The 13,412-nt window shown below is 52.6% G+C and overlaps 1 protein-coding gene across 7 annotated transcripts; it reads left to right on the top strand.

The window, feature by feature from the left end:
- Window positions 1-959: 959 nt before the first annotated feature.
- Window positions 960-13,003, top strand: APOL6 (apolipoprotein L6). Of its 7 annotated transcripts, none has more exons than XM_082740338.1 (6): window positions 960-1,112; window positions 2,028-2,187; window positions 4,826-4,911; window positions 7,083-7,203; window positions 9,143-9,962; window positions 10,774-13,003. In XM_082740338.1, the coding sequence occupies exons 4-6, from the start codon at window positions 7,133-7,135 to the stop codon at window positions 10,888-10,890; spliced, it is 1,008 nt and encodes a 335-aa protein (XP_082596464.1). In that variant the 5' UTR covers window positions 960-1,112; window positions 2,028-2,187; window positions 4,826-4,911; window positions 7,083-7,132; the 3' UTR covers window positions 10,891-13,003. The 7 variants fall into 7 exon arrangements, with proteins under 7 accessions (XP_082596464.1, XP_082596463.1, XP_082596467.1 ...); XM_082740337.1 differs by having other exon boundaries at window positions 2,028-2,408; XM_082740341.1 differs by having other exon boundaries at window positions 1,042-1,112; window positions 4,830-4,911.
- The last annotated feature ends 409 nt before the right edge of the window (window positions 13,004-13,412 follow it).

The following is a 13,412-nucleotide window of genomic DNA, read 5'->3' as shown; positions in this document are numbered from 1 at the left end:
CTACAGGGCCTGATTCCGAACATCAGATTGACTAACTGGCTGGCTTTCCTACCATCCTCATTCAGGTCCCAAAAGGGAGGCGCTGGCTGGTGTGTTTGGTAACAGAAACTCTCCAAGCCTTTGACGAGAGCATGTATAGTTCCCTTGAACTGTGTGATGTCTCCCTCCCCAGCGCCCTTGGCTGCCGATCTCTCAAGGAATAACAAAGAACAAGAAATCATCAGGATGTTGGGGTCAGGGGGTGCAGACCTGGCCTTAGAGAAGTCCCTACAGAGAGAGGGTGTAGGACTGGGAGAGCAACAGGCGGAAGGAGGGACAGGAGCATCAAGGCAAGGGTTCGTGTCGCAGGTGCAGCTCCTCCCCAGGACGGTCACATTCTGGCAGAAGTGGAAAGAAAAGTCTGCGTGGAGGGAGGAAGGAGGCAGCTGGGAGCAGAGAAGCCTAGGGCAGAAGCCGGAGCCAGAGAAGGCCCTGTGGTGTGTGTTTGGGTCAAGAAAAGGGCTTGACCACCTCCTCCCCTGCCCTCGGGCCTCCCCAGCTCATCCTCTGCACCCCCCGCCCTCCCCCGCAGGTCCCGAAGGGCCTGAACAACTCGGATGTGGGCCCAGGGCGTGGGCCCCTCACTTGCTCCCTGGGTGCGTGGGCGGGAGGCGGATGTGGCTGAAACCAGAGCCCAGGGGCCACCACCAAGCCAGCAGCCAGCTAGATGAGCTTTCCCAGACCCAGGCAGCTGCCACCCCGTGGGGCGGTGGGACACAGGAAGCCCTGGTGGTGGGCAGTTCAGGTCCGAATTTGTCTGAACATTCACCCGCTGAATAGCCAACTTTGCCTAAAACAGTGTCTTTGAAATCACAAGAGACAGAGGGAGCCTCGGGTGAGGTTTACAAAATGAAGTCACTTGGCTGGGTGACAAACCACATGTTTTCTGTGTCACCCCAGAAGCAGCATGTCCTGCACGTAACATTATTTTGCTCTCCCCGGGCCTCCTGGGGGTCTTGCATCACCAGCCCTGCTGTGGTAAACACCCCCCTGGTCTAGTGGCCAGCCTGGTCCCCGAGGAGGACCCCTGGTCGCTGGGGAAGCCTCGGCATCTGGGTCCATTGCCAGGGAGAGCCTCTGTCAAGAGTGCAGGAAGCCAGGATTCCAGGGCGCATCAGGCCCCTCCAAGTCCCAGCTCAGCAGCCCACCCGCCTCTCATTCCTCCTCCCTGCCCGGAGGGTCCCTGCAGAGCCAGGGATGGCTGACTGGGCCACCCGGTCTGCCACCAACAGCCCCCAGTGTGGCCTCTGGAAGAGGGTGGGGGAGGGCTGGGGAGAGAACCCAGGACCTCTCACCTTATCAGCGCGACCAAATGACACGGCCCCCCACAAACACACACACGCGGAGACACAGATCTCGGCACACGACGGTGCGGCAGGTCATTCCCACAGATACAGAGGCCAGAACTGCGTCTGCCGTTTCCTAGCTGTGTGGCCACAGGGGAGCCACTGACATCCACGCCCCGGGGTCTCAGTTTCCCCGGCTGTAATGCAGGAGAGTCACGACCACAGTCCTGTATCTCAAACCTTTGGGGCCCGTTGTGTTTCAGAGTGGCCCATGGTTTGGATTCAGGGGAAGGTTTCGGAAAGGCTTCTCAACCCCCTCGCCGCCCTGATCGGTCACATGCTACTATTTCTCCAGGAAGCCACAAATATGCAAATGAAGCGGGAGACTCAAAAACCATGTCTTTACCACCCCTCCCCCACCCCGGGGGGTCAGGGTCAGGTCCCTCCACCACCCAAATTACGAAAACATGTCTCTGTCTTCCGCGACTTCGGCAATTCACAGTTACAGGTTCGAGACATCAGCCCTGGCCCATCCCCCAGCTCGGTGGGCAGGAGAACGATGTGACAGCACCCACAACGGGCCACTGGTGACCCTGGGGCTCCTTCCCGCAGCTCGGGGCCGCAAGAGCTGTTTTGATACCCATTTCACAGCTGCAGAGTTGAGGCCAAGGGCCGGTGAGGAACAGGTCGCCGGGGACCGAGTCCTCGCCTTCCTGGCCCACTGTCTTTGCGCCTGGCACACGGTGAGGACCGAGCAACGGGGGGCTGGGGCCTCTGCCTACGGTTCCACGGCTTTCCTTCACTACAAGGGCTAGAAGAGAAGGAGGCACACAAGGAAAACAAAAGTGAAAACCATTTCTCGGTAAGCCCTGCTCTTGCAGGAAGTGTTGTTTCAGTTTGTGTCATTTCTGTGCTCTCAAAGCGCACATCCCAGTTCTCAGCTGACGGAGAAGAAGCCAAGTAGAGCCTCGGGCTTTCCCCCCGAGGTGGCGGAACCTGCTGGAAAACTAGCAGAACCTGCTGGAGACTGCGCTGCACATCAGTCCCCCCGCAGCACCCCGCCAGACCAGAGGCTCTGGAGAGGTGAGGACAGAGCGTGGGGTGGGGCTCCTTCTCCCCCTGGGCCCCCCGAGGCCTCAGCGAGACAGCCTGGCGGCGGAGGAGGGGGGGCTAGAGGCACTTGGCTGGGGACAAAGATCTGGGACCAGGGCCACGGGAAGCCACGTCCCGGTCCTGCCTCGGGAAAGGCCTGAAGCTCAACTTTTTTTGATCGTAAATCAGAGTAGGACTCGCCGCTCCTGGGCTGTTTGAAGTTTAAATGGAAACAAAATTACAAAAGTAATAGGACAGACCAGAATACACCTCCCCTCTACCAGCTGGGGGACCCCCCCCCCCAGAACCAGAGCTAGACCAGAGGGTCGGTCCCACAGTCGGCGACCTGTGTTTCCCGTGAGGGTCATCCTTGGCGAAAGAAAGAGGCTGAGTGACTTGTTTCCAAAGTGCAAAGACAACCAGCAGGGTTCCCGGGACTGGAGGTTTATTAGGGGGAAGGGGTAGACTTGGGGAAGGGAGAATGCTTCCCTGCTGTATCTGCGTGTTTGGCTGTTTCTTTTCTTTTCTTTTCTTTTCTTTTTTAATAGACTTCATATTTTATTTATTTTTTAAAGATTTTATGTATTTATTTGAGGGAGGGCAAGAATGAGAGAGAGAGAGAGCATGAGAAGGTGGAGGGTCAAAGGGAGAAGCAGACTCCCTGCTGAGCAGGGAGCCCTATTCGGGATTCGATTCTGAGACTCCAGGATCATGACCTGAGCCGAAGGCAGTCACTTAACCAACTGAGCCACCCAGGCACCCCTAGACTTCATATTTTAGAATAGTTTTAGATCTACAGCAAAAGTGAGGGGAAAGTACAAATTTCCCATACACCCCCTGGCTCCTTCTCCCCCACTATGACAGCTTCCCCCATCAATATCCTAGACCAGAGTGGGACACATGGCAGAGCTGGTGAGCTTACACTGACACACCATTATATCCCAGAGTCCATAGTTTCACTGGGGTTCTCTCTCGGTGCTGTATACTTTATGGGTGTGGGCGAACGTATAATGACGTGGTCCATCCACCATTACAGAATCTGGAAGAGTAGTCTCCTGACCTAAAAATCCTCCGTGCTCTATTAACCACTCCCTTCCCCCAGCTCCAGGCAACCACGGCTCTTTTTATTGTCCCCAGAATTATGCCTTTCCAGAATGCCCCATTGGTGGAATCACACAGAATGTAGCTTTTTCAGGCTGCCTACTTTCACTTAGTCATATGCATTTAAGGTTCCCCCAGGTCTTTCCACGGCTTGATAGCTCCTTTCTTACAGTGCTGGGTAATACTCCTCAATCTGGCTGGACCACTGTCTGCTTACTCACTACTCAAAGAAATCTTGGTGCTCTCCAACTTTTGGCAATTACGAATATAGTTGCTATAAATACCTGTGAGCAGATTTTTTGTGTGGACACAAGTTTTCAAGTCCTTTGGGTAAATACCAAGGAATGTGATTGCTGGAGCATGGTCAGGGTATGTTTAGTTTCCTAAGAAATTCGCAACTGTCTTTCAAAGTGTCTTTGCATTCCCGCCAGCAATCCGTGAGGGTTCCTGCCACTCCATATCTATCCTCACCAGCATCTGGGGTTGTGATGTTCTGGATTTTAGCCATTCCAATAGGTGGATGCTATGGTATTTTTACGTTTTCATTTCGAGATAATGGTAGATTCACATGCAGTTGTAAGAAATAATACAGGGAGAACCTATGTCACCCCGTTACTCGGATTCCCTCCTGTCAGGTTTTGCAACATTGTCCTAGGGTATCACAACTGGGAAATTGACATTGATACAAACCACCAACTCATTCAGAGTCCACCAGCTTGACTCCCACTGGAGTGTGTGTGTGTGTGTGTGTGTGTGTGAGCATGTGTGTGTGTTTAGTTCTAGGCAATTTCCTCCCATGTATAGATTTGTGAGGTTAACCCGAGAATTAAGATACCAACAATCCTACCACATAGAGCCCTTAACCTACCCTTCATAGACACGGCTACCTTCCTGGGCTGCTCTGACTTTGTCTATTCTCGTTTTAACTTTTCTGGGTCACTGTGCTTCAGATCTATTTCCTGTAAGCCATGTATGTGGTTGGTTTTGCTTTCTAAATGGGTATCAGGGTCTTTTCCTTTTGATAGAGGATATTTATCCTGTTTATAATTGCAGAAAGTGTAGGACCTCCTGCATTTATTTATTGGGGTTAGTATTTTCCTCAACGTTTATTTATTTATTTATTTGGGGTTGGCATTTTCCTAGTTCACAGAGAAGGAAAAAGAAACAGAGCAGTGAGTTAATTTTCTTGAAATTTCAGAATTGGTAAGTGGCAGAGGGGGGCTTCAAATCCCCTTTACCACACTGTCTCTATATTCACGATAGGTCGGTTTCCTCCTCTGGAAGGTTAAAACAATGTCTCTTCCCAGCCAGGCTCCCTGTTCTTCGGATACGGAAAAGAGCAGAGATACCCTTCCGAGCTTCACAGTAACAGAGACCCCTGAAATCCGCCCAGGTAAGCTTTCCTCCATCCCAGCCATTTTCATTAGAAGATAAAGCAGAATCCACGGATGTCTTTGTAAGAGAAAGATGGGAAGGAGAATGCCTCCCAGAACATTTAAAAATACAAAGATACACCAGATGTGGCTTCCAAAATATCAAATTCTTTGTTCTCCTTGTATGTCACCCACTGTTCCTTCTCCACTTCTTGCTGCTTTCTTGTCTTCTTCCTGGGCTTACCTGTCGGGGTACTCCGGACCTCAGTCATGGACCACACTTGACCTTTACCAGTACTTTCTTCCTAGGGCTCTTATGCAATTTCATGGCTTTAAGTACTTTCTGTACAGATGGCTCCCAGATTGAATCTCCCAGCCAAAACAGGGATCCTCTATCCGGCACCGCTTGGATGTCTAATGGGCACGTCCAACTTAACCCACCCCAAACTGAAGTCTGTTTCCTGCCCAGAAAACCTCGACCCTTCCCATCTCAGGAAATAAAATCTTCCCTGTAACAGTCTTTGACGCCCCAAATTTGACTCAGCCTGGAGTCATCCTGGCCTCTGCTCTCCCACGTCCCACATACCCTGAGGAATCCTGGGCTTCCTGCAAACACAGACTCTCTCATTACTCTGCCAGTCTCGTCCAAGCAGCTTTCCTCTCTTGCTCTAAGCACCACTACAGCTTCTAACTGATCTCCTTGCTTCCTGTCTTGCAAATCTGGAGTCTCTTTTCCAATCATCTAAGTTAGATCAAAGCCACTGCTACCCCATTCAGTGCCCTGGAGCTTAGTAGAAAAAGCCCACCCAGCCTGCAAGTGGATATAGCTCTGAGGTTACTTTCTTTACAACTGGGCACCTGGGTGGCTTAGTTGGTTGAGTGTCTGCCTTTGGCTCAGGTCATGATCCCAGGGCCCTGGGTTCGAGTCCTGCATCGGGCTCTCTACTCAGTGGGAAGTCTGCTTCTCCCTCTCCAACTCAAATAAATAAATAAAATCTTTTAAAAAATGGATAGCAGGGGCGCCTGGGTGGCTCAGTGGGTTAAAGCCTCTGCCTTCGGCTCAGGTCATGATCCCAGCGTCCTGGGATCGAGCCCCACATCGGGTTCTCTGCTCAACAGGGAGCCTGCTTCCTCCTCTCTCTCTGCCTGCCTCTCTGCTTACTTGTGGTCTCTGTCTGTCAAATAAATAAATAAAATCTTTGAAAAAAAAAATGGATAGCAACTCTGTGCAAGCAAGCACGCACCCCATCGAAGTGCTCATTTCTCTAGATAAGACATAACACCCCCCCATCCCTGGCCCCCAGGTCTCAACACTTGGCAAGCAGATGGATTTCAGACCCCACCTGTATGCGCTGGCAGGAGTTTTTTTGCAGTCCTCATACTATTCATAGAATATTAAAATGTCTGTTGGAATGTAATTTATACAAAGGGACCTCGTAAGTTGTTGCCTTGTTCTGTGAAATGATTTTTAATCAATATAATCAATTCATTCATAATAGTCAATGACCAGAAACAACCCAAACATGTTAATCGACGGAAGAACAGATCAACAAATTGTAGTGTATTTGCTTATTTGAGAGAAAGAGAGAAGAGCCAAGGGCGAAGGGCAAGCAGACTCCCCACTGAGCTTGGAGCCCGACGTAGGGCTCGATCTCACCCCCCTGAGATCATGACCTGAGCTGAAATCAAGAGTCTGATGCTTAAGAGGCTGGGCCACCCAGGCACCCTGCAGTGTATTTATAGAATGAAATGCTCGATAGCAATCATTTTTAAAACCAGTGATACCCGCAACAGGAGCGAATTTCACACACATTAAGTTGAGTGACAGAGGCCAAACAAATTACTCCATTTATATGAAACTTAAGAACAAGCGAACTGATCAGTGGTTATGGAAGACTGGTTACCCCCCGGGGTGGGGTGAGTGGGGCTGCGAGTGAGTCAAAGAAAGTTGCTTTCCTCCATCTTGATCAGGGCCGTGATTCCTCAGGTATATGGCTTCGTGACAGTTTCTTGAGCTGAGGATTTGACTTTCTGTGTTTACTGCACTAAAGCAACTGCGGGCGGTAGTTTGCAAATATTTAGTACGTTGCCAGTATTTCATTACTGTTTTGATTTTACGTAACCTAAAATCCTGCAGCAAATCTTGAAATTCACAAGGTTTCCTGGCACCTGCAATAACCTTGTTTTCTAGGTGTGCAAGCAGAATGTCATGTGACCCCCGAGCACGCCTCTAATCCTCTCATGGACCAAAACAGCTCAACTTTGGGGTGGCAGGAGCCCCTGGACGACGAGGCAGGGATGGAAAGCCCGAGGTAACGGGTAGGGCTTTGTCCCTGCGGAGGGCGGCTCTGGCTGAAAGGCTCCAGGCATCCTCCTGATATCCACAGGGGAACGAATACTCCACGGCCAAGCTGCATATTTTGAAGAGAAGGCCAGATCCTTCAGGTGCCCGACATCGGGCAGTAGTCCTGGAAGGGCAGAAACTGCCCCGCTTCTGGGGTGGGGCCCGCGTGGGTGCAGCCGTTACCGAAAGAGCCCGTTGGTGTTACCGCCTGGAAGGAGTCTGGCCCCGGGGGCCGCTCCGCAGACAACACCCCCCTCCCCCAGGTTCGAGTACAATGTGGGCAGTCAACCTGAGTCCGCTGAGTGAGCCGGGGAAGCCGTCTGCGAGGCGGTGCCTTCTGGAGGGGGACGGCCACGCTGCACCTGTCAGCCGGCCCCGGGGCCCCATGAGGAAGCGCGGTGGCGGGAAGTCCACATCGGACACGTTTGGGCTCATTCAAAAGCACAAGAAGCCCAGCAGCACCTGTTCTCACTCAACTACGCTAAAGACAAAACTTGCCTGGGGACACAAAGTGGGGCTGTCTGTTCCTGCACCTCCTTGCCCTTTTGTCTCCCTGTCCCCATTCACCCTGAGGAAACACAAGGGCAGGGATGGCCGGACTGTGGCATCCGCAAAGGGTAGGAGTGTCCAGCAGTGTCCCTTCTCCTGGCCTTCATCCCTCCCCCGTCGCCCTGCGAGCCCCCGGCAGCCTTCTGCGCTGTGAACTGATTTACAGCAGGTGATAACTGATCACGGGGCCTGAGTAAGCTCGTTACTATGGCTAAGGGGTTTCCTTGGAAGTATATTTGGTTTTTCACCTTTTCCATTGAGAGATTATGTGTGTGTGTGTGTGTGTAAGAGACAGAGAGATTGAAAGGTATATGCATATAGCCTCGGGTGGGGAACTCCTGACATGGGCTGACAGAGGAGAGAGAAGCAACCCAGGGGGGTGGTGGGCTCCAAGCTCCATCTCCACCTTGCGCGTCCCTTTGGGTGAGTCACCTTTCCTCTCTGGGCTTCTGTTCCCTCTGATGACAAGTAAAGGCAGTAGCTTGGACCCTGGGGTTCCTTCCGGTTCTGATTCTCTCCTCTAGGCCGGTGAATGCCGTCGCCAGGCCTCCTAAGCTCTCGCCCTGGAGATGCACCAATGGTCCTCGGCATGAGGAAAGTGCCCAAAGGAATAGACTTGCTCATTCCCGACACTGCTGTCCCACAAAGGCCACACTGCACTGGGGTGACGAACATCCCTTAATACTTTGTACTGTGAGACCCCGGGGAAGAGAGGCCCTTTGTCCCTGACATCTTCCATGAAGGACCCATCCTATCCGCTTGAGTCATCCAATAAAGCTGGCCAAGTGCCGAGGAGAACCTTCGGAATATTAGTGATAATTGACCTCAACCCTCTCGGTGTTCAACCCCAGAAGGAGGCAGAGGCCAGCACAGAAGCCGAACTCGAGGTCATGGCGGTGTAGGCTGCGTTGTACAATGTGGCCTCTCCTTCCCCTGCCTCACCTCCACCTGGCCTCCTCTTTCTCCTGCCTTTCCCACACCAGTCCCCCCATTAGTCCCAGCTTCTTCACCTGGCCTCCGTTCTCAGCCTTCCCTCACTGCCCCTCCTGGGTGTCCGTCTCTTTGAACAAAGCTGCGCGCGCCCCTCGGGTCTAATCTACCTTCTCCATCTCTTAGGCAAGGCTCTGTTTCTCCCATTTGTCCCTCCAGAAACCCCTTTTATGTGTTTATTCTCTTCATAGAAGCTACGGCTCCCAACAATGCCTCCCATGGTCGGGTGAGAGGTGACAGGGGTATCAGGGAGAGGTAGGAAGGATTCGAGACTGGAAGAACATCCAGAAACCGCGATGGGCCTGACTGAGAATGTGACTTTCCTATCTGAGAGACTTAAGCAAAACCTTTATTTTGCTCACCTGCAGGGACCAGGAGGACATTCTTCTGCAGCAACAAGATAGAGACCTGTCGGCTGAAGAAATAATATTTTTGGAGGAGTTTCCCATCCTCAAAGAGGAGCTAGAAGAGGAAATTAGAGAGCTCTATGCCCTTGCAGACAACATCGACACAGCCCACAAAAGAGTCACCAAGACCAACATGGTGGCCACCTCCATCACTGTGGTCTCAGACACCATGAGCATCCTGGGTCTGGTCCTCGCGCCAACAACAATAGGAGGAAGTCTCGTGCTCTCTGCCGCTGGTAAAGCTCTGGGGACAGCAGCCAGCCTCACCAGCATCTTCACCGACGTTATGGAACACTTCCAGAATCAAGAAGCTCGAACCCGAGCCAGCAGCCTAGTGCCCACCTATGACCACGAGGTCACGGAGGCTCAGGGAAAGGCCTTCCGTGCCATAAGTGTCGGAAAGAAGGCCTTCAGTTTTGGAAGTAACATCAGGGATGTCAAGAGGAACATCCGTGCCTTTCAGGTGGCCAGAGCCCACCCGGGCCTGGCCACTGCCGCCAAGCGTCTCCTGACCACCGGCCAACTCTCGGCCCGAAGGAGCAGTCAGGTGCAAAGGGTCTTTAAGGGCACAGGGGTGGTGGTAAAGAAAAGTGCCCGCGTGCTGTGTGGTGCTGTGACTGGCTTCTCCCTCTGCCACGACGTGGTCACCCTCCTGAGCGACTGGAGGCAACTGAAGGAAGGAGCAGGAACCAAGATGGCGGAAGAGCTGAGGGCCTATGCTTGGGGGCTGGAAGACCAGCTGACAGAACTCACCCAGCAATACGAGAGCCTCCAGCAGCAGGTGACACTGCCACATCCCTCGTGGGTAGGGCTGGAGGGAGGGAGGGAGAACTAACCGGGGCTTATGGGCACCAAGATTTAAGGAGAGGTTGTTAAGGGAGCTGGCGTGTGTGTGTGTGTGTGTGTGTGTGTGTGTGTGTGTGTGGTTTTCTTGGATGTTCCTGAGGATGTGGCACACCTGGTGGCCCGGGAAGGGGGCGTCCAAATGACATCAGGGACCTCTCGATGGCACCTGTCTTGGACAGACCTGGTCATGGCTTCTATTTTTCTGTCTCAATGCTCCTGGAGATCCGTGTGCTGGAAACAGGGTCCTCCCAGGTGTGCAGAAGAGGCCACTGAGCCACAGGGAGTGTCGCAGACTGAAATGAGTGCCCGAACCTTCACAGGTTGAAGCCGTCAGCCCCAATGGGGCTACAACTAGGACTGCAACTGGGACTGACTCAGGTCCTAGGAAGGGGTGATCCTATGAGACTGGTGTCCTACTAAGAGGAGGGGGGAATACAGGAGGGAACGCTCTCTCTCTCTGCCTGAGCCCACACAGAGGGAAAGTCCATGAGCGAACACAGCGAGAAGGTGTCTGCCTGCAGAGCCGGGGGGAGGGCCCAGCAGAAACCCAACTGGCTGGAGCCTCCAGGACTAGGAGAAATTCCGCTAGACCAGCCCCAGCTGTCGGAGCCCGGGAGCTTCTGTGACTCGCAGCCGGGGGTGGCGGAGTCAGGATACCAAGCCAGGAAGCCTGCCGGCAGAGGCAGCACACAGAGCCGCCCACTGTCGGAAGCCCTCCAGTGACTGGTGTTTTTGTTTCTTTACAGAACCTCCTGCAAGAGGAAAGGCCCAGGATCTCATCTTCAGGCGGAGCCCCGGGGTCTCTGGCTCGGTCCCCAGACAGGCGTGGGGAAGCGGGACCCCAGGCGACAGGAGAGGATTAGGGCGGGCTGAGTCCAGGCGCCTCTGAGAAGAATTAAAGGGGACAGGGACGGGACAGGCTGGATTGGCAGAGGCGATGCCTGGAGACTCAGCCACCAGGAGGTCCCACTGGGGCCTGAGGGCGCCGTCCGGGAGTGAGCGTGGCGAGGTCCGCCTGCCCTGCCTGTCCTTCGCCACATTCCTTCTTCACTGTCCCCCAGCCCTTCGCTCGGGTGCCGCCTCATTCCCGCTGCTTCTCCTGTGCCCACTCCCTCATGTGCACACAGTCGGTCTGCACGAAGCATGTAGCGATTCGTGTGGGCTCTATATCCCACGCAGAGGACAGGACAAGAGGGTCCCTGAGGTGAGGGACACCTCGAGCTCACCTTTCCGTGGCCCCGGCTCCTGCTGTGCTCCTTCCTCCCCATCAGAGGTAACGCTGGGTGAGACCGGGGTTTGCACTCACTGGAACCCGCTTCCATCCGGATTCCATCCGGAAGGAGAGAGGCCCAGGAGCCCTCCTGTCCTCCCCAAGTTCAGACCAACTTGGGATGTCCTCGGAATCTGCGAAGACCTCGCCAGGCTTCCCAAATCACCTGTCTTCAACCTACTTCTTTCTTATGTTTTAGCTACCATTTTGAAAGCAGTGCATGGACATTAAATTCAAGTTTTTAAAATTCAGGCAGGGGCACCGGGTGGCTCAGTTGATTAAGCGTCTGCCTTCAGTTAAGGTCATGATCCCAGGGTCCTGGGATCGAGTTTCGTATTTGGCTCCTTGCTCAAGGGGGAGTCTGCTTCTCCTTCTCCCTGTGCCCACCACTCCCCATCTTTGTGCTCTCTATCAAATAAATAAATAAAATCTTTAAAAAATAATAAAATAAAATTCAGGCAAGTAAAACATAAGAGTTATTTTTGAAATTTTAAAAAAGATTTTATTTACTTGTTTGAGAGAGTGAGAGAGAGCAGGAGCAGGGGGAGTGGGAGAAAGAGAAGCAGACTCCCCGCTGATCAGGGACCTCAATGTGGGGCTCGATCCTGGGACTCTGGGATCATGACCTGAGCCGAAGGCAGACTCCTAACTGACTGAGCCACCCAGGCGCCACATAAGGATTAGAAATAACACATGCACCAAGGGTGATGATTGTTGGCAGTCTGGTATAGAATTTTGATCCTGTGCTTCTCTTGCTTTAGGGTGTTCAAGTGTTCAAGCCTTCCATACTTGTCCTGAGACTGCCCACTGGGCACCCTCCCTCAAGATTCATACTAGATTTTTTCCTCCAACCCAGAGTTTTCTCTCTCTCATTCTCAATTCCCTCATTTGCCCTCAGATCTAGAACTTTCCATGTTGCTGTTTCCACTTGGCAATATTTTCCTACCATTCTCTATTTCACTCAGTTTTTACTGATTTTTTTTTATGTTACAAAATATTCTCTTGATTATATATATAATCATTTAAATTAGACACGTGTTAGTCATCACTTTCCATTTTAGGTAGCCAAAGGCCACCTAAAACTGGCTTACACAAAAAAGGGAGGTTATTGATTCTTGTGCTTAGACAACTTAGGGGTAGAGCGAGTTTCAGGTGTGCCTGGATGGAGGATAAAAATGGCGTCATCAGGTCTTTGTCTTTCCATGGCAACCTGATGACACTCCTCATCAGGTTCAGAAAAGAGCCCTCCCCACAGCTCCCTTCCCCCACCCCCTCCCCGACCCCCTCCCACACCCCGATGCCGTCCTTCCAGCTGGGTGATTGGTCAGGACTGGGTCACATGCCTTGACTGTGCCAGAGGCTGGCCTGAGCGGTAGGCTCTGTAGGGTCCCTGTAGGGTCCGCGAATGGAGAAAGGAAGCAGGAGATGAAGAGCAGCCCGGGCTGCACTGATTGCCCTCCTCTTTCAGGAACATTTAGATCATTTCAAAAAATTTTTATGCAGGGGCACCTGAGTGGTTCGGTGGGTTAAAGCCTCTGCCTTCAGCTCAGGTCATGATCCTTGGGTCCTGGGATGGAGCCCTGAGTCAGGTTCTCTGCTCTCCGGGAAGGCTGCCTCCCCCTCTCTCTCTGCCTGCCTCCCTGCCTACTTATGATCGCTGTCAAATAAATAAAATAAAATAAATTTTTTTATGCACAGCGATAAAATGACTGTGTGCCAAATGCTTGTTGCATGCTTATTACTTCTTTTTTTAAAAAATAAAGTCCCTAAATTGGGGTCCCAGGATAAAGAAGGACCCTAGGAAGGAAAAGGGGGAGTCTCTACCTACCCCCCCCCCCAATACAGTAGTGAAATATATCATGGGAAACAGGAAAGATTTAAAGAGCGGAGGGAAAGAGAGCCATTGTCCCCACTTCAGGCCACAGCCCGCCGGTTCCCGCCGCGGGGGTTAGACGGTCGCCAGCCACGTCCCAGCCACTGCGCTTCCTGCTTTGGCTGTTCTCGCTGCCTCTCAGAAGTTCTTCATGAGCAGAAAGAGGACAGAAAAACCCTCTGAAGGCCCGAGATACGTGGGAAGCCACTTTAGATTTCCAAGTCCACATGACCGTGTGGAGA

Source organism: Mustela nivalis, assembly GCF_964662115.1.
Source record: "Mustela nivalis genome assembly, chromosome: 7".
NCBI lineage: Eukaryota > Metazoa > Chordata > Mammalia > Carnivora > Mustelidae > Mustela > Mustela nivalis.
The sequence above is the reverse complement of the archived record's forward strand: the minus strand, read 5'-3'. Positions and strand labels throughout refer to the sequence as shown.

Excerpts from the sequence above, each read along its gene's own strand:
- APOL6 (XM_082740342.1), top strand. The coding sequence starts at position 4,812 with ATGTCTCTTCCCAGCCAGGCTCCCTGTTCTTCGGATACGGAAAAGAGC. Across the intron at positions 7,204-9,142 it reads GCAGGGATGGAAAGCCCGAG|GGACCAGGAGGACATTCTTC; the intron begins GTAACGGGTAGG and ends GCTCACCTGCAG. Across the intron at positions 9,963-10,773 it reads ACGAGAGCCTCCAGCAGCAG|AACCTCCTGCAAGAGGAAAG; the intron begins GTGACACTGCCA and ends GTTTCTTTACAG.